Consider the following 21673-nt stretch of genomic DNA (forward strand, 5'->3'; position numbering starts at 1 on the left):
CAGTTGAACCCATTTTAATCAATTAGTATTTGAACCATTTAGCATTCAACATGTACATTGTAGTTGAATCAGTTATTATTTAACAAGCAGTTGAACCAATAATTATTCAACTAGCAGTTGAACCCATTTTTATTTGATTAGTATTTGAACCATTTAGCATTCAACATGTACATTGTAGTTGGAAAAGTTATTATTCAACAAGCAGTTGAACCAGTAATTATTCAACAAGTAGTTGAACCAGTAATTATTCAACATGTAATTGAATCAGTAATTATTCAACAAGTAGTTGAATCAGTGAGTATTCAACCAGTAGTTCAACCAGATGGTTTTCAACAAGTAGTTGAATCAGTGATTATTCAACCAGTAGTTCAACCAGATGGTTTTCAACAAGTAAGACATTATTCAACAAATGGCGAAACTAATAATCATTATCAACTGAGGTAAATTTAGTCCTGCACTGATCTTGATATACAACGTGTAATTTTCTAGACATCAAGTACACATCAGAAAATATTTTATCAAAATATTGACATATTAATCAAGTGAAATTGACACTATATACATTCTATCAATATATTTTTTTGGTGAATTTGATATATAAGCTGTGAAATTTGTGTCACCATACTTTGCATATGTATCTTTGTATTTTTTTTGTATTTCTATTCAAAATACTTAATTGTTGAGTGACCCATCACAATTAGATGTTTTTGAAAGATATAATCATTTCAAAAGTAATTTCTCGGTTAAAATGAAAATAGTGAGAAAAAAAATCAACATTATTGCTTATAGTATATTTATATGCTTGTAGACGTAAACAAATTGACTGATTAGAAACATGATTTTCAAATTTGAAATCTGATATGGAAACATGTAACATTTACTTTTATAGCAAAAATGTTCAATGCGGACAAATTAAATTATTACTTTAATGTGACATATAACGGATATGAACGACAAATTAATAAAATGAGCTGAGATGGTGATTCAGTTAACTTTTTACTCTTACAAAAACACAACATTACAGAAAAGAAACCCTGTAAATGAAAATTTAATTAGAAGAATTTGCTGTAGTGTGTGTCTTGAGGGATTTTAGGTTGTTAGTTAGACCATTATATGGAATGACTTTATTTATATGACTGGCTTACGGCAATGAGAAGAAGACAAAGACAAGTTATTCATTGTCGACTAATGAGTTAAAATTCTACGGGAAATCATATGGCAGATACGAAATCTGTCCTTTAATGACATGAGTGTAGTAATATGATGGAATGATATTAAACCAGAAAATATATCAGGCATATCACTTTGACTGTTTCATATTTAGAATTTAGCATCAATTTTCATAAGTAATATGTTAGGACTGATACATTGTATGTTGTGGTATGATGGAAACAGCTCTTTTAAATTTAGACAGTGGTGTCTTTGAAAAATCTGAAATCTGTATTTCAGACAAAAGACACTAAAAGCTGACAATTAAAACTTGAGCAGCATCAGATAGAATCGACCTTATGCAAGCACATGTATATATGATATATGTACATGTATTATAAAAGATGAAGGGGGGGGGGGGGGCATGAATTTAGGTCAGTTTTGTAGGAATCTTACATTTACTCCATTTTCAAAGAGTTACAGACTCTGTCTGCATAGAGATTTTTTTGTATTGGCACAATGATTTTAAGGAACTCATGATTAAAGAAAATCCACATAAAAATTCAACTTAAATTACTGCATATTCATGGTATAACCCCTTTCAAGTTCAATTCAAAAATCTAAAGAACATTTGTTTTACAGCAAAACATTTGACCAAAAATTTAACAATTTTAGAGTACTTCTTTTCCGAAAATATTAAAAACATCAAAATCTGACTATTAATCAATTTTAGCTCACTATTACCCAACAAACGATAACAACAGAAGCATGTGCAGCCTCTTTTCTAATCAACTACGGTTTTAAACAATTGAGCAGTCTCTTACATCCCCAAGTTTAATTGACATAGAATTTAGTTACAATGAAACTTTTTTTTATATGAGTTACTAGTTAACCATTGTAATGCAGTAGCATTTTGAACTTAAAAGCCTGTGAAAATTTATTAAAGAAATTACTAAAATATGCAGAATGAGTCTATGATTGCTTAAATTGAAGAAAGATACTGATGTCATCATTTAAAATTCACTTTTGAAACAAAGATTAATAATCATACCAGACACATATAGAAGTACTGAATTGGAAAGTTATAATTTACTTTTTTTTTTTAGAAGATAAATATTGTGCTTCACCATGGACTTACCCTTGAGGTTCACCATTCATTGGTCTCCCACAGAACCAACAATAATCCAACTGAAAACCTCGCGAATTAAAATATGATGGAACTAATTCCATATCATCTATATCACTTTTACTGTTAAATTCTTGACGACTTTTCATTTCTTTTCTAAGTGCCAAGTTTTGAAATAATTGATTAAAATTGTGATTTTCTGGTGAGAGTACTGGCCCTTGTTTTCTCCTGTGTTGATGCCTTATAGACGGAGATAATGAATTTTCTGTTTCCACACAGTCATAGTCAGTATAAGAACAAGCATGACCAGAAGAATTCAATCTTTTATGTAAACAATCATTTTTGTCCAAGGTTACATCAAGGTTAAGCTCCCTCCTTGGTGAGTTTACCACCTGCTTTTTTAAGCAGCTCATTTTCTGTGGTGTTCCATGTTTAGAAGAACTACCACTGCTGATTTTCTGAGGAGTTCCCGGTTTAGAAACACATATTCGTACATTTTTCTGTGGAGTTCTGACCAATGGTGAACCTTGACCACTGTAATTTTCTGTGACCCTAGAGATAGCCATATCTCCTGTACTTTTCACCCTATGATGTGATAGTTTGGAGTCTATAGAAGAAGTTGAATCACTATCATTGGGACTAGATATATCCACAAATCCATCATCTACCGTGTTACTTAAGTTAGACTGATTTTTGTCGGAACTTTTGACATGATGATCTGTCGTGGAACACTTGCTGTTAATTATTTCAATACCTGAATCCCGTTCAATATCTTTAACTCTGTCGTCATGTTGATGTGAGAAAGATACATGTAATTTATCAGTTGATGGAGTAAGACTATATTTATCCCCATACATCAAGTTACTAAAACCTGGCATAGCTGCTTTACCCACATCTCCGACCTGTTGTGAGATACCATTCTTTTTTCTATATTCTGATAAAATTCCACTTAAATCCATTTTTGTTCGATTAGTAGAATTCTAAATTGAGAATTAAAAGCACTAACAATATGTTAAAGCAGGTGCTTATTTCCATTTGCAATTAGATTTCTGTCCATATTTGAAAACTCAATGTAATGAGATATAATGGTACCTGATAGCGTAATCAGGAGTAAATTCTCATCAAATAACAAGTCTTCAAAATACAATTTCTAAGTATTGTAAAATTAATATTGCTCATCATGAATATTTAACTAAAATCAATAGAATATAAATTTTTGGTGAATTATTTTTTGATGAACGAGATGCACTGTTAATTATCCTGCAATATAACTGGCAATGCTATTCACTATACCAGGTAAGATAATCGTAATAGATGCTATTGCTGCATGTAAATATCTAATCGTGACAAAAATAATATCTCCACAAAATAAATATCCTCTACACAAATAAACAATATTTACACGTCACTAGTTTAACAAATATTTTTTTAATCATCCAATTCTTTTTAATTAAAACTAAGTATGATGAAGAATAAATTGGCAATTGAGTTTTGTAAATCGTAACGATCGTAGGTTACACAAGAGAAGTAGATTTAAATGGAGAAAGTGGTCCAATCAGGTAAACTCGTATAATCAATCCCATTAGTATTATCTATTATTTTTAAAACTTTTCTTTTTACAATAGTAAGAATCAATATCCACTAATATCGTCCAGGATGTTGTCTCTCGGTTTTTATAGCATCCTTCAATTATGAAATGGCTCAACACCTTTTACACGTTTATGACTTGAATGTTTATAATAGTATCATTAACTGTCGACAAACGACACGGTGATATTATTATGGATTTTTCACTGCCGTGTTCTAGCCAAGGGATCATGTTTGAGTTCTAGCAACATAACAATAGTCCTATTGTAATGACCACTCACCCCGGGATATAAATGTAAACCCTCGGAGCACTCTTATCCAATCAGATAATAATTTCTATTGTCTTATTGATTTGACAGAAATTAGAAACTTTTTCTGTAATGATAGCCGTGTGATTATTATTAAATTTCACAGTTTGTAACAATTACATGGAAATCATATTTTATCTCAAAATTGGATAGCTTTGTAAAGAATTATGGTTTCTGTATGGTTACTTAATTATAGCAATTCTAGAAATGTGTAGAACTTATTTTTTATGAAAAAAAGTACAGCTGTACCATGTTGTTAAAACCACAAACAATTATTAGCTGCATAAAAAGTTTTTTTTAGTTGCCTGTTGTCTGAGACCAGAACAATGAAAATTTGTGTTGCCTGAGACCAGTGCAATAAAAAATTGTGTTGCCTAAGACCAGTACAATGAAAATTTGTGTTGCCTGAGACCAGTACAATAAAAAATTGTGTTGCCTGAGACCAGTACAATGAAAATTTGTGTTGCCTGAGACCAGTACAATGAAAATTTGTTGCCTGAGACCAGTACAATGAAAATTTGTGTTGCCTGAGACCAGTACAATGAAAATTTGTGTTGCCTGAGACCAGTACAATACAAACTTGTGTTGCCTGAGACCAGTACAATGAAAATTTGTGTTGCCTGAGACCAGTACAATGAAAATTTGTGTTGCCTGAGACCAGTACAATACAAACTTGTGTTGCCTGAGACCAGTACAATGAAAATTTGTGTTGCCTGAGACCAGTACAATGAAAATTTGTGTTGCCTAGACCAGTACAATACAAACTTGTGTTGCCTGAGACCAGTACAATGAAAATTTGTGTTGCCTAGACCATTACAATACAAACTTGTGTTGCCTGAGACCAGTACCATAGATATTTGGGTTGCCTGAGACCAGTACAATGAAAATTTGTGTTGCCTAGACCATTACAATACAAACTTGTGTTGCCTGAGACCAGTACCATAGATATTTGGGTTGCCTAAGTCCTCAACCATAGATATCCAGTACTGTGAGCAGGTGGTTATCTTGGCTTTATATCTAAACCTTTTTTCTTAATTAGGGAATTTTGTATTGCCAGTATTCAGTCTGTTGGATTCATTGCAACTTTATCAAGACTTGAATATAGAAGAACCTAAATAACTTTTCCCATAAAATTTATTCTCTAGAAATAAGACCCTTCATTTATTTCTAAACATTTTGTGTGAAATGTGAAAAAAATTAACCTAAAAGGTGGGTTTCATTCAAGGTGATTCTCTTGAAAGAATGGCTCCATTTTATCTTGAGGCTATGCAAAGCAGTAAACAGGTGTGAGCGTGTGAGAGTGTAGTGATATATACATTAGTATTAACAAATCAGTGCCTATCCTAGAGGTATGGGTTACAATATTGCATGTTAACTTTTACTCACAATTAACCAATCAATGGCTGATAAAATCATTTCTATGTTTTATTTCAAGGTGCATTCAATACTTTAATGCATTTTAAAACAAGTATATCAATGTTTGTAAAAAAAAAGATCAATTATGCAAAAATTTCGATTACCCAAGTGGCAACAACAAGAAGGGGATCAATTATACATTAGAATTTACATATTTTGAATTAATTTTCTGGTTGACATTAATTAAACATTAGCACACTTCACATGACGGTCCGTGACGGGGAAACTATAAACAATACTATCTCCGATACTGTTACATAATAGTTTCCACATCAATGATTTTCTTAGGATATGATATTTGATAAGTCGCATGATGTCCGCGTGAGAGCAGCTTAGAAATGCAACAAACATGATGTGTCCTGGGGTGCATGTGACGTGTTAGAGCTTGCAAATAAAGATCAGAATGAGTCAAGAATGATTCTCCTTTATTTTAAAGAAAATATGACTTTAAAAATCTGCCTTAAACACAAAAGTATTTTCAATGCTCATTCATTTCATTGTTTTTTATAATTGAATATCTGTCAGTTAAGTTGTATTTAAGCTTTACACAACTGGGAATGAATAAATGAAGGATTGAAGTACCAAGCTATGATCGTTTATAAAAGGTTCTATATTAGTCACTGTAAGTTTATACAACTGTCCAAACAAATTAAAAACAAAGATTCTAGCTGGAACAGAAGGCACACTCTTCCATTAAAAACAAAGATTCTAGCTGGAACAGAAGGCACACTCTTCCATTTAAAACATGGCAATGTAATAGCAAAGCAGCTCAACCATTAAAGGCTATACAAGTGTGAGAAGGTAACACATTTTACAATGACTATCAGAAAGCCCTGTTGATTATATAATTTCTGCTTACTACTCTTTATACTGGTTGGTAAATATTAAATATAATTTCTGCTTGGTAGACCACAATACCAACAAAGTAGAAAAATATAGAATTTCTGTTAAACCCTTAGATATTAAAGTAATTCAATTATAATTGATACAGAAAAGTTGTATATTAATATTGTGTGGTTTCTTATGAAATATATCATATAACAACTTCCTTATAGTATATATAATCATCAACTGAATGAAAAAGAAGGATGAATAAAAATGATAAAAAAATTAAGAGTTTTGTTGTAGTTACTGAGAAAGATAAAGATGCAACGAGAAAAAAAATCATTGCCATTGGAGGGATGGATAGATAGACAGACAGAAGTAAAACAGTATACCTGACTTTTTTTAAAGCAACAGGTCAATACAGGATGCTGTAATCATAGTATTGAAATAATAGTTTCACTTGAGTTAAATAATAACATGCGAATAAAGGATCTAGTAGTCCCTTATATTGAAATAACAGTCTCAAAGGATATCAAATTAACAAACACGATTACACGGTATTCCCTAGACCCAAGTTTTGCAGGAGATGAAAATCACAAAACCAATAACCTATTTATCAATACCCTTTAAAAAATATGTTACATTGAGGAAACAGTGGTTTGAAAAGATAAAGCTGGATTTAATAGGATGACATCAATACAATTAGCTCCAATTAAAGCAAATTTTGAATCGTATAGTCTAACTGACAAAAATAGAATGTCTTTTTTCATTACCGTTTCATATCAGTTTTTCATTAAAGCAATTCGTAGGTTTAGCATCCATCACGTTTATCTTTTGTGTTTGCTCTATGACGTAAACTGCTCATCAAATGACAGTGTATCAAATAGATAATTCTAGTTTAGGTTAAATTATCAGAGTTTTAATGTAGCCAAAAGTATTCTCATAAAAAACATTGATCAAATTACTTTTTTAAATTACAATCAATGTCTAAAAATGGTCTAATTTAGTAGAAAATAAATATTAGAGTCAAAATTATAAATATTTTAGATAGATTTAAGTGATCTTCTTTTCAGGAATTTCTATAAATAAAATTGTAAGACTGTTTATGATGTACTAGATTACTTTTCTGGAATATATCTTATACCATGGATGGGTGTTTTCTCCCTACTTTTCTGGAATATATCTAATACCATGGACGGGGGTATTCTCCTCACTTTATATTGTGTCCAGTGAATGGCTGCTTATATCAGTTATAATGGGGATAAATATTTCCTTCAGTTTATTATTTAAATGGATGTTTTCTTTGACTTTTAACTTGTATATTGGTGATTTTCTTTCTCTATTATTCTGTGAAATGGTGTTTTTTTGCTCTGTTTTATATTGTGAATAGGTGTTTTGAATAATTTGATCCTTTTTTTCCTGCGGATGGTTGTTTTCTTTCACCTGTTATTGTGGTATTCATTTATCACTTTTATATTGTGAATGTATGTTCTTTTCCAGTCCAATTATATCTTAATTGTTTGATACTAGAAAGTTTCTTATGGAGTATAGTGCTCATGAACATTTCTGTACAACTTCTAATCAATTTTAGTCATTAAATCTTTTATGTTACTTTTTAATTGCCTTGTAGTTACGTGCATTTGATATTTCCAATTTGATATACATACGGTCAATGGACTTCAACCATTGTTAAACATTTTTTATGAATTAATCTTATCTGAATTTTTACAAAGTTTAAAAAAAATAAGACAAATATGTCAAGTTTCGAATAATCCTAAATATTTCACCAGTTTTTAAAAAATAAAAATAAAATCTAGCTGAGCCTCGAACCTTAAATATCCTTTTCATCCCCTGCAAAAGATTAGAAATGAAAGATCTAAAGTCTTTTCAATTTGAAATTCAATGGGAAAAGGGTTTGGGGGTGTGCACATTTTTTTTATTGATTATTCATTTTCATCTGTTTCTATGCATGCACATTGTCACATCGGGGCCTTTTAAAGCTGACTATGCGGTATGGGCTTTGCTCATTGTTGAAGGCTATAGTTGTCTGTGTCATTTTGGTCTCTTGTGGACAGTTGACTCATTGTCAATCATACCACATCTTCTTTTTTATATATTAATTTGTTTGCAGCTTTGCTGCACAGTCCATGATATTTATTGTCAAAACCATCCTCCTAAACTCTGAAAATTGAATGTTTGTCCCCTAAAATAATTTCTAAATAAAACCAGACAAATAAATGTAACCTACCTCATGTCTAGGTCTTTTACAACCAGGATATTTTATTGAACATAAGTTGTGAAAATAGTGCATCTGTTACAACATCAGACCAATGAAACTTTTACTATAACATTAGGTCATGTAAACAATTATTGACTAACGGGATATTGTAATGTCGTGACAACTGGTAGACCAACAAAGGTAGTGGGGACAGAAACTATAAATATATGCTCATATGCATATGTAGTATGATACCAGAATTATATGACCATGAACACCCTCATTCTTTAGTCAATTCAGAGCTGTCTTACAAGCAATGTAACAATAATGTTTTTATAAATACCAGTATATAGGGCTACAATTACAACCTGTTACATATGTGATGTTGTCCTTGAAAGATATAATGTAAATTAGAGAATAAAAATATTTCATTGGATTTCTGGTGAACACACATGCTGTCAGTAAGTCTATTGAAGGGGACTGCATTTAAATATTGATTGAATGTTGGTTGCTTAACGCCACATTAGCACAAAAAAGCTATAATAATCGTGGCGATGCATTTTAAAAAAGATGTGGTATGATTGCCAATGAGACAACTCTCCACATGAGCTCAAATGAAACAGAAATTAATAACTATAGGTCACTGTTCAGCCTACAACAATGTGAAAAAGCCTATAAGTCATAATCAGCTATAAAAGGCCCACAAATCACCAATGTAGAACAATTCAAACGAGAAAATTAACCTCCCAATTTATGTTCGAATAAACGAACCATTTTAACAGTTTATGTATTCATTCAGCTTGGACCAATATTGGTGGATTGAGAAATTTATTATGAATATTTGATGTGGTTTAGCAAACAAGCATAAAGAAAATTTGTTCTTGAAGTTTGTGGTTTATCCATGAAATCAACAGAAATTGGTATCCTACTAACTTTGATGAATCTACAGTATTCAGTTTTTACCAATAACAACTTATATCATTTGTTATTAGACTTTTTATATCAAATAAATGATTTTTTTCCTTAAAACAATGAAGCATAGTTACTTTGTTTACCATTTCAAATACATATATACAGGAGAGAACACATTTCTTCATCAAATTTGCAAATTTTTTTATAGCGAACATTTGAGATTTTTATACATAAAAAAACATAAAAGTATTGAAGAAATTCAGGTAAGTATATATAACAGAAACTCCACAGCATGAAATTGCATCATCAATTTAGGAAACATCTTTAGCAGACTCAATCATTTGAAATAAACATATGCTAAATTGCACAATTCTCAAAGCTATTTATACAATTCCGAACAGATAGTTACTTAAGACTGCTATTTATACAACCCTGAACAGGTTTTTACTTAAGATTGAGGATATTTGCTAACTTCATCAGATATTTTTTTCCTATATTTGAGATGATTTCAATGTAAAAAGTTTTGATATACTGTATAATATATAAAATTGAGAATGGAAATGAGGAATGTGTCAAAGAGACAACAACCCGACCATAGAAAAAACAACAGCAGAAGGTCACCAACAGGTGTTCAATGTAGCGAGAAATTCCCACACCCGAAAGCATCCTTCAGCTGGCCCCTAAACAAATATATACTAGTTCAGTGATAATGAACGCCATACTAATTTTCCAAATCATACACAAAAAACTTAAACTAAAATAATACAAGACTAACAAAGGCCAGAGGCTCCTGACTTGGGACAGGCGCAAAATTGCGGCGGGGTTAAAATGTTTCTAATATTCAAGATCTTAGTTGTGGTTATATACTTTATAATGTATATAACATTTTGATAAATATCAATAAAGTCATAAAAGTAAGCATGAATAAAGTATAGCATATAATTGACAATCAGTTGTGACGCCTTTACATTCTATTTACATCATAGCTAATCTACTTTTATTTTCAGATATTAATAATGCACCACAGCAGCTATATAAAAATATTTATAACGGTTTTTATTGTTATTAATATTACAATATAACAGGCAGTTAGATCAGAGGGAGATCTGACTCTCGGGACCGCAGATAAAAATGTAGCAGCCAATCAGGATGTTCCAATATTTCAACGGCCAACCTATATTTTCTCAAATTTGAATTATGGCAGGCATTAGGTTTGCACAAGAAATGATCAAATGATATTCATGAAATTGAACATATTTTCACCTGTGATGTAATTATATAAGATCATAAGAATCAAAACGGGGACCATACAGAGTTTTTGTTCAAAATTAATTATATTGATAATTAGATTGAGAATGTGCAAAAGAGACAACAACCAAAGCAAAAAACCCAGCCATTATGTGACAAATTAGTCTTCAACACTTAGCAAGAACATCCAACATTCAAAGTCGAGCTTCAGCTGGCCCCTAAACAAAGCTTCAGCTGGCCCTTAAACAAAACTGAGCATAATCAATGAATCTTGATTTGTTTAATACAAAATAAAATACAGAATGTATTTATTGAAAGGAACATACAGTTCAGCATGATTCTTCGTTATTCTATTGCGTCAATTTGTTATTTTCTGATTATGTTATCACTTCCAAGTTTCTGTAGACAAAACCTTTTGCCCACAAATGTAGGATAAATTTGTGCAAACCAAATGCAACTTATTTTAATTGAACACTCAATAATAGTATGTAATTCTTAACCTTGGGCTTAAAACTTTTTGTTTAAATAACACTTAGTATTGCAAGTGAGTGTGATACAACACAACTTAAAACTTGTGATTATGAAAATTTATTACCTCATTAATTTAGTTTATTAGGAGGGATAATAATAAAATAAATAGAAATACTCTAGAAACCAAATAAAAGGTCAAAATCAATATGAGAAAATATGAAGGAATAGAATACAGTATCATTATTTTCAAACATTTTAACTATTGTTGAAATATGATTTTATAAATAATCTAAATAAACTGTGCTTGTAGTTGATTACTGCCTGTAATAATGAGGGGGAAAGGAGGGGTCCTGATTCTGAAAACCCGGGATTAAAAACATGAAATAAATTTAAATCCTGACATCCCAAAATTCAAAAAAGAATTGCCAGATTACATAAGGATCAATCCCAAAATCCTCAGCATAAAAACACCCGATCCTGGAGTACGGCTAAAGGTCCTATCCTCCCTCAATAATTGTTTTGTCATAAATCAGGCCATTAGTATTTTTAACTGATTTGTTTCACATTTTGTCATGTAAGGGCCTTTTATAGTTTTCTACAAGGTTTGGTTTGGGTCATTGATGAAAATAGTGCCCTATGCTTACATTCATGTCCTCATATGAACTCTGGTCAATAGTTGTCTCATTGGCAATCATACCACAAATTCCTATTTTAATGTTCAAGCAGGAAGTAATGTGTAATAAAATCGGCAAATGCCTTGTACCAAAATAACCCTTTATTACAAGCTTTAAATAGTCAAGACCAGGAAAAAGCAAACAAATGTTCCTCTGGCAGAGATTTACTAGTAAGTAGACTGTTGAACCTTAAAGCCAGTGAACACCTACAGAAGAAGTAGACAATTATTGATAAGATGGAACGTGAAAAGAACCATCCTTATTCCTTTAAGTGGAATGATTCAATCAACTGTTTATGATGATGGCTCTGACAATAGAAGGTTTTGTGCCAATAACAGAAGAAAACATTGTTAATTACTGTGACAATCACAGCCCGCGATGATTATAACGAGAAAATAAGTTTCATCAGGTCATCCAAAAGGCTAGTTATTATTAATCAATGGTTACTCAGACGTCTAACTGACCGTGTAAACCGTCTTTATCTGTGTGGTAATCGTGAAGGACAATCAATTATCCAAATGTCAATCTTGTTAATCTTCGGTGAAAGGTACCTACGACAAGCAACGCGGGACTTTAGAGAACACTTTGTTTTCATGAATAATTGATAAACTTCTCCTAAAAAACAATTTTCTTTACGTCCACATATTTTTTTACTTGAGGCTATGGGATTTACAGAGAATTACAAGAACAGTTATGTCTACTACCACGACATTTTATAATGTATAAATGTGTGATCATTATCTTTCTTAAAATTAAAATAATGAATCTTTGAAACTTTTAGTCCATGTGACGTCAAATTTTAAAGAAAGCAGCACTTTAAATCAAATCTTTATGATACTTAAGTTCCTGGGATGTCAATTTTTGTCAAGTTAATTAAATCAAACCAGCAAATATAAAACTAAAACTAGGTTCCGTAAATTATTTTACGATGAAAATTACATGTTCATGATCACCAACAGTATGAAGTTTGCCACGATGATTTATCTTAAGACCCATCAATCTCGTCAATAAAGCATGTTTTCAAGTGAGTCCTGATTTAATTAACTTTACCAAACATGGATCAAGTGTTTAAATGATTAAATTTAATCCTAAATTCACCATAGAATAAACACATAACAAGTATTAGATAATAGCTTTGGGTTTTGTTGGGATTTAGAATGAACTCTGATTTATCTGCTACTGTGACGTAGCACAATAGTGCAGTGATACTGATAGTCTCTATAAAATAATCTGATTGATTGCTAATAACTTGATGAACATCCAGTGGCAAATATTTCAAGCCAGTTTAGGATTATCTGATAAAAGAATGATAAGAATATAAAGAAAATGATTACACTTTGTAACAGATGTGCCTTTTTTTAAAATTCTGTATTTGATTTGGTATGGGGTAAAAGTTTCAAGATGAAAAGTGCTGTGCTGATTCAGCAATTTGATCATTACAATTTTCATCCAAAATAAAAAATATTTTTATGAATGATCTGTCCCCCTTGATCTGTGGACATTGGATTGAAAAGGGGGCTCTAACCATTTAACCATCCTTTGATTTGAAAACTCGGGCATACCATTTAAAAACCATTTGAATTTGAAAGGGGGTAGACCATAAATACCCTTTGAATTGGAAAGGCAGCAGACCATTTAAATATCCCTTGAAATGGAAAGGTGGCAGACCATTTAAAAATCCTTTGCATTGGAAAGGGGACATAATATGACCATTTAACCAACATTTGGTGTCCACATAGCAAACTATTAAAATTGGAGAGGGGGCATTATAAATAAGACCATTTACCCAACCTTTATCTCCACATTAAGTTATGCCATGCCAGTTCTCTATTGATTTTATAAACAGAACGTTAAGTGTCAATAGATTTTTTTACAATTGCCTCTGACAGATTTTTTCATGCCAAGCCACATTACTAAAACTCTTTTCTCAATTAAAAAAATAACATCTTTGACCTTTAATTAAAACTGTCATTTCTCATTAATTATTTATATCTATAGAATATACTGCTCTTCAAAGATCAATCTAAAATAGATTTTTAAATTTGCTCTTAGCATTGCCAACAGAAAGGCTTTCCATATGGATTTTTGATAGACTTACACAATGGACTGTCAGTAGAAGATTTAACCATTCCTCCTACACACCATCACAACCTTAAGTCACAGACAGCACCAAAATTATACGCAAAACTAATTGATACAAATTATCTCTTGCTTCTAACTTTCAGATAGAATTTAAATAATTTCTTGTTTCTTACTTTCAGACAAAATTCAAATTATTTCCTAAATTCTGAAATTCAAATTTTTTCTACTAACAAGTAGAACTAAAAAAAATCTGTCTTGATTGTTGGTTGCTTAATGTCCAGTGGCAAATGTTTCATGCATTTTCATGATGAGTCTTCCAAAGAACTTATACAATTAAATTTGTATAAAATTTAAATGTTCATTTGGATTTACATTTTAAAGTGTCATTTCCATTAATTATTTATACTACCTATAGATTCCTCTGCTCTTAGAATAATGGTAAATAGATTTTAAATTTGCTCCCTACAACCAAACGGCTTTCTCATAGATTTGATGTATTTTTCAATTAAAAACATACAAAAGGTATAAATATAATATTTATTTTGTTTCTCCTGATTACAAACATGAACTTTAAAATATTTGTTTCATCCTTGTCATTTTGACCTTGGCAAGAACAATTCTTCAATGGAGTTTTTTGTCTCATATCTATACATGTAACCTACAAACTTTTGTCGCATGTGCTGCTTTTGTCATAAAACTTGACTCAGTACCAGAAGTACAGAATTTGAGCTTGGCCAACAAATCCAGTCATTTGATTGGTTGATTTCTGAGTCTGAATACAAGAAAAGTATTTCAAATTATTATGACTGCAAGGCCTGATTATCAATGTGCCTTTTTAACTTTTGTTTACTGATTATCAATATCTATGAACTTTTTGTCTCACAATTATCGTTGTGACCTATGAACTTTGAAAGTCTTTCTGAAAATGCCTCTGAACTGTCCTTGACCTTACTACTTCTGTTTTCATCACCATTCAGCACAATCCTGCAAATCTACGTTCAAGATTTAAACGCTGACAATAGTGATTGTTTTATAAGACAAATCATCTAGCCTCCTACAGGGAACATTTGTCAGACTCTACTAATCCCTAAAACACATTACTGGGCACCACTTTGAGTCTGTTTAAATACGTCAGATAAAGGTTAGATCCAAGTCTGATGATATTTTAATGGCCAGGGTATTAATTAACTTCCATTGTTGTAAGTGAAAATAAATTGAAATTTTCTGACTGAACTGTTTTTAATCGGAATCGGTAAATATGATATTATATAATCAATTAATTAAATTCCTCTTTATTACCTGATACTTCCAGACATCAAAATGAGGTAAATATTGCAAAATCATCGCAAATTTTATTTAAAACTAGAATTGTCAATAATTAAGCCTGTTCACTGTGAATTATCCTGTGAATTGTACATGTAAATCATTTGATATAATCAGCTAAAAATGCATTTTACTTTGCATTTAGTGCCCGATTAGAATCTGACATCCTTAATTTGGGTATTCACACATAATTTACATAAAATCAGACTTGTAAATTATAGCCATTAAATAGAAAAAATAAAAATGTCAACAATCAACTGGTGACCTTAATATCCATGGAGATTGTATATTGGTTACAATACTATAGACCAGGAACCTGTCTAAATGATAGAGATATGAAGAAAGAATACTGTCATGTCTGTTATAAGAAGGTGATCTTTCTATAAAGATTATGACGTAACATGATGTACCTAGGTGGCATGTTATTTATCCAACATTTGATGTCAGAAAGAGGAACTAAAAATAAAAGAGGGACAACTCAAACACATATGATGTATCTTGGTGGCAGGTTATCCTTCAACGTTTGATGTATCTGGGTGGCATAGTATGCCTCAAACAATTAAAATATCTTAGTGGAATGGTATGCCTAAAACAATTGTTGTATCTAGGTGGCATGGTATGCTTCAACGTTTGATGTATCTGGGTGGCATGGTATGCCTCAAACAATTGTTGTATCTAGGTGGCATGGTATGCTTCAACATTTGATGTATCTGGGTGGCATGGTATGCCTCAAACAATTGCATTTTTTAGTGGCATGTTTGATGTATCTTGGTAGTATGGTATACCTTTATATTTTGAATTTATAATATTCTGTCCATTATAAGCAGGTGGTCTTTGTTTGCAGAGGTTATCTATTTTTTCAGGAATGATTCAAAAAACCTGTCTACTATGAATAATATCAATCATTTGGTCACAATAAACAGGTGCTCATTAACAAAAAGCACTCAATGCACTTTACCAATCAAATTTTAGTTCTACTTCAAATAGGTAGATATTTCTTGTAAAATAATATAGCTCCTAGAAAATTCACTCTATATACAAAACCAGGATTAACAGTTGACTACATTTAATTACCTTATAATACAGTAATGAATTATTCATTGGACGGAAGATAATTTACATCGGCAGAATTCCGATGAAGAGTTTTATTGTGTTAAATAGCTAATTACATACTGAGGTATTGTGATGTGTCTCTAGGGATGGACAAACGGTGGCATATTAACCAATTACAATAGTAGATATATTGATCGCAGAGACTTACTCAAATATACGGCTGGTAAACATTATATTAAATAAGAAAAAAATATAATTTGGTTTAATCGGCATGAAATCCCAAAAGATAAAATTTGAAATTTGAAATGTAAAAATATCTTCTTTATTCCTATATTTACAATGGATCTTTGCTTTCAGTCTAAACAATGTATTTCCAAATGTATGTCAAAGTAATAGATCACTACAATTAGAAAGTACAAATGAGGTACTTTGTTGTGTAGGTTATATATATCAGACTTCACAGCAAACAATGTTGATGTGGTTCATAAGTGTTTCTTGTTTCCCGTTTTTTTAAAAATAGATTAGACCATTGGTTTTTCCCGTTTGAATGGTTTCACAATAGTGATTTTTGTGGCCCCTTATAGCTTGCTGTTCACTGTGAGCAAAGGCTCCATGTTAAAGACTGTACCTTGACCTATAATGGTTTACTTTTATAAATTGTGACTTTGATGGAGAATTGTCACTCATACCACATCTTCTTATATCTATTTGTTTTCCTATCTATTTACCTATATAAGTAAGTTAACTGACACAATTTATGTAACACGTTAACCATTGTAGGTCTAAAACAGTGAAAAATGAAATTTATATCATATCAGAATAGTTTCTAAATCATACAATACTCGGTAAAGAAATCCACAAGAAAGTCAAACTGTCTAAATCATATAAAAGTCTAAATATAGCTTGCATACAGAAACATTGATCATAAAAGACAATTATCTTCATAAAAATTACTCCTGCTGTTAAGTTATCGTTCTACAGGTCTATAAGACTGAGATTCTATAATAGTATCATTATTATAAGGTTTTATTACAAATACTGTCAGGTCAAAATTCTTAACAGTCAATATTGTTTCATATCAAAGTAAAAATAAAAGTGGAAACATTTTCAAGATAAAGAAGAATTAGAGGAGAGTCAACAAATATGGATCAACTATACAAAGTGGGTAAAAGGTAAAACCAATCCCCTTGTTTAAAACACTACATTTAGATGAAATAAAGCAGATGTTTTGTGAACTCTAACACTGTAAACAACAGTACAGTTAGACAAGTATCACTGTTAATACAATAGGGTATGAATAAAGGAAAGAAGGTATACACAAATCTAACAGACAAGTATCACTGTTAATACAATAGGGTATGAATAAAGGAAAGAAGGTATACACAAATCTAACAGACAAGTATCACTGTTAATACAATAGGGTATGAATAAAGGAAAGAAGGTATACACAAATCTAACAGACAAGTATCACTGTTAATACAATAGGGTATGAATAAAGGAAAGAAGGTATACACAAATCTAACAGACAAGTATCACTGTTAATACAATAGGGTATGAATAAAGGAAAGAAGGTATACACAAATCTAACAGACAAGTATCACTGTTAATACAATAGGGTATGAATAAAGGAAAGAAGGTATACACAAATCTAACAGACAAGTATCACTGTTAATACAATAGGGTATGAATAAAGGAAAGAAGGTATACACAAATCTAACAGACAAGTATCACTGTTAATACAATAGGGTATGAATAAAGGAAAGAAGGTATACACAAATCTAACAGACAAGTATCACTGTTAATACAATAGGGTATGAATAAAGGAAAGAAGGTATACACAAATCTAACAGACAAGTATCACTGTTAATACAATAGGGTATGAATAAAGGAAAGAAGGTATACACAAATCTAACAGACATCAGAAAACAATACCATTGAAATGAACAATGAAAATGACAAAGAACACATCATGATCAGATGACAGTTCTAACATCAAATGACAACACAGATAAGCTAAGCAAAGAAGTTAAAAAAACATTGACAATTAAATCAATCTTTTATCTAAAAACACCTACTATTTGTTCAAAAGCATCTCTTATAAAAGTGGATATATATAACTGTATTGAGAGTTTTACAAATACTTTGTTATCAGTAATTCAGCTAAATAAACACATGTATCATGTCCTTTGAAACTTCTTTTCTCATAAAACTATGTATATGTTCAAAAATAACTTAAAAACTTATATTTAGAATTTTACAAATAATTTGTTATCAGTATTAATTTAGCTAAATAAACACATGTATCATGTCTTTTGAAACTTCTTTTCTCATAAAACTGTGTACATGTTCAAAAATAACTTTAAAAACTTTAACAATCAGATTTCTGTCATCCTACATCTTTAATAGACAGGATTTTTTTAATGATTTTGTTTATCTACTACTAGATCATCTCTACACAAAAACGTTGGCACACTAATTAAAATTTTAAAAGTATTTATGGAAATTTATTTACGTCATTTCTGAAAAAGAGATGTTTATTATGGTATTGTTTTCTGACATTGTGTCACTTAAATAAAATGGCTAAAACAGAATATTATATATCTGGCATCTTTATGTGTGTTTAATTTTCTGCTATATGTACAGTGGGTTATTGGGACAGTTAAACTGTAATTATAGAAATGAATCTGCCTTTTTAATTGCTTTGGAATTACGTATAACAACATTAATAGTAAAAAGATAGCTTACGTTGGTTTCATTGGTGTTTGGAAATTTGTATTATTTTCAATAAAAACCTGGCCTATTTTTATACCAAGCTATGTCAGAAGCCTGCTTTATACATACGGAAGTAAATTGATACAAACTTATATGAGCTAGAGTTTGAGGTGAGAAAAACTGTCTTAAATCTAAAGGTGAAATTCATAAAGACTTAAAGTCCAATAACCTGTGAACAATTGACTAAAATAGTTTCAAAATCGAAAGAATTGAAAAATGAAATATTCATTACACTTGATTAAAGCATTCTTTTGTTTTTGTAGAAAAATGTAGAAAAATCAAAAGGAAACCCACATGCCTATTTGGGCATTTCTGATGAAATCTTTTTTTATATTCCTCTAATATAACAATGTCACATCTCCTTATTCAGGAGTCAGACTGAGAAGACATAGGAAGGAGAATTTCCATTCAAAAACTTCATTACAAATTCTTTTTTTATTCATTTTAATTTCATTATCTTACTGATATCAGCATCTCACATCTATCATTGATGTTTTCTAAAGTTTACATATTTTGAAGAGAACAAACGTACCCAAGGCTTCTTTTCAAAGATCTGAATATTATGCCACAGAACAGAATACTCATTTTCAATTATTTAAAAAATTGTTTGTTTGTAACTTTCCCAATTTAGAATTTTCTATATGAATTTTCTATATCTCATATAAATGATTTGAAAAGCACAATAAACCTTAATTGGAATTTTAATTATTAATTTCAGGAAATTAAATGTGGTGTCATATATACCATAGTGCAAAATATCCATTTAAATTCAGAAAACCATGGAAAATTAAAGAATTTAATAAATGAGCACATTTCCAACACTAAAAGTTATATAACTGGTAAAATTATCAATTTCAAATATTTATCACTTTGTGTCTATTTGATTGCAAATGACAAAATATTTTAGATATAGCTCCGTGACAAAATAAAACATGTACATTTGTTTTCTAATGTTCAATTCAAATAAAGCTGTTAATGTGGAAATTAGAAGTGAATTACGTTCAATTATTAAATACCCTGGGAAATAAAACTAACCTAAATGACAATATTTACCAAGGCAACACCATCCATCACGATAAATTGAATAATGCTATAATACAGCAGATTTTTAAGACTAAAAAAGCAAAAATCAACGTTTTTTTTTTACTTTATGATCATGATGATTTAGATATTGTTTACAAATTGATTTTTTTTTTAAATCCGGAAAACAAACAGCATTATTTTGTATCTATGGTATGTGTCAGTTGTCAAATGTAATACAGTGATATCTGGTATAGGGGAACATGTCCAATACCGACCAGTGACCACTGTATACCAGATCCTCCTTATCAGACAACACAATCAATGATGATAAAGTCTAAATGCATATTGCATTTGGATTAAAATTTAAAGGACTGTCTGCTTTTGGTATAAGCATTTCGACACATGTGGGGAAAAACTAGGTCAAAAATTCAAATTTGAAAACAATTTACTTAAGGATGTTTAGGGTAATGGAGGACCTCAAAAACATTTATTTCATTGGACTATGTTGTGTGTACTAACAAACATAAGGTAGAGAAGATTGATTGATTGTTTACAGTTTAAGGCCACTTTCAACTTGTTTGTGCTATTTCGTGGCAGTCAGCTTTTATAGGTGGAGAAAGAACCACAGAATCATCAGCAGGAAAACTTACAATAGTCAATTAATATTGGAGTCCAGTGCTCCTACCCAATGATTCAAAATCACAATGTCAGTGTTAACAGGCAGTCGGGCAGTCATTCAGTAGTTTGACTATTAAAACCACTTGGCCACCTAGCAATAAAGGCTGAAATATAGCTAACCAGCCAGTGGCTAATTAGATGGGATTGCACTTTTTTCAATCTTCACCTCCAAATGACATTGAAACAAAAGACAATGGGCGTTATCTTACCTCGTTGTTTCTTTCTCTGATGGTGTTTCACAACTACTGGCAACGCTGGAATCTTCTGATTCTAAAGAATTAAAACTTTTACAATTGGCCTCCCTCAACTTGCGTTCTTCCCACTGAGCACGCCCCTCATCAGCAGCCCGCCTTTTAAGTTCCACTAGTCGTTTCTTTTCTTGTTCAATTAGTGTACTGCCTAAAAACATCATTACATTATTAAACAAACTTTAATTAAGAAAAAAAAACATTGGAAAATTGGGGGGGAAAAACAAGAAAATAAAATCAATGAAGCATGGTCTATAAAAATGTATACATGTACCATATGCATAGATGCAATTTCTCATTTCTAAACGATTTACCCAGAATAGACTATCACTCTGTTAATAAAGAGTTTTTTTTACTCTCATTTCAAAAATTCATGCCAAATATAGATATCTGCATGCTTTTCTATAAATTTCAAAGTATTTTCATTTATGATTTAAGGGAAAGAACAAGTCTAATGTCATTTTAAAGAGTTAGAAAACTTGTAGAAAACAAAGAAATATAATGAGTTAAGCTATTCATAAATCAATCATACGACGGCAGAGTATAACATCTCAGTGTAC

At 30.9% G+C, this 21673-nt stretch overlaps 1 protein-coding gene across 1 annotated transcript in view; it reads right to left on the reverse strand.

Annotated features, from left to right (window-relative positions):
* LOC134722266 (pleckstrin homology-like domain family B member 1) overlaps positions 1 to 21673 on the reverse strand; it is a 103948-nt gene that overhangs the window by 14473 nt on the left and 67802 nt on the right. Inside the window, exon 13 of the mRNA XM_063585874.1 lies at positions 21075 to 21260. Coding sequence (XP_063441944.1) covers positions 21075 to 21260 — 186 coding nt within the window. The remainder of the gene's footprint in view (positions 1 to 21074; positions 21261 to 21673) is intronic.

The sequence above is a fragment of the Mytilus trossulus genome, chromosome 6 (assembly GCF_036588685.1).
Source record: "Mytilus trossulus isolate FHL-02 chromosome 6, PNRI_Mtr1.1.1.hap1, whole genome shotgun sequence".
In the NCBI taxonomy this organism is placed as follows: Eukaryota; Metazoa; Mollusca; class Bivalvia; order Mytilida; family Mytilidae; genus Mytilus; species Mytilus trossulus.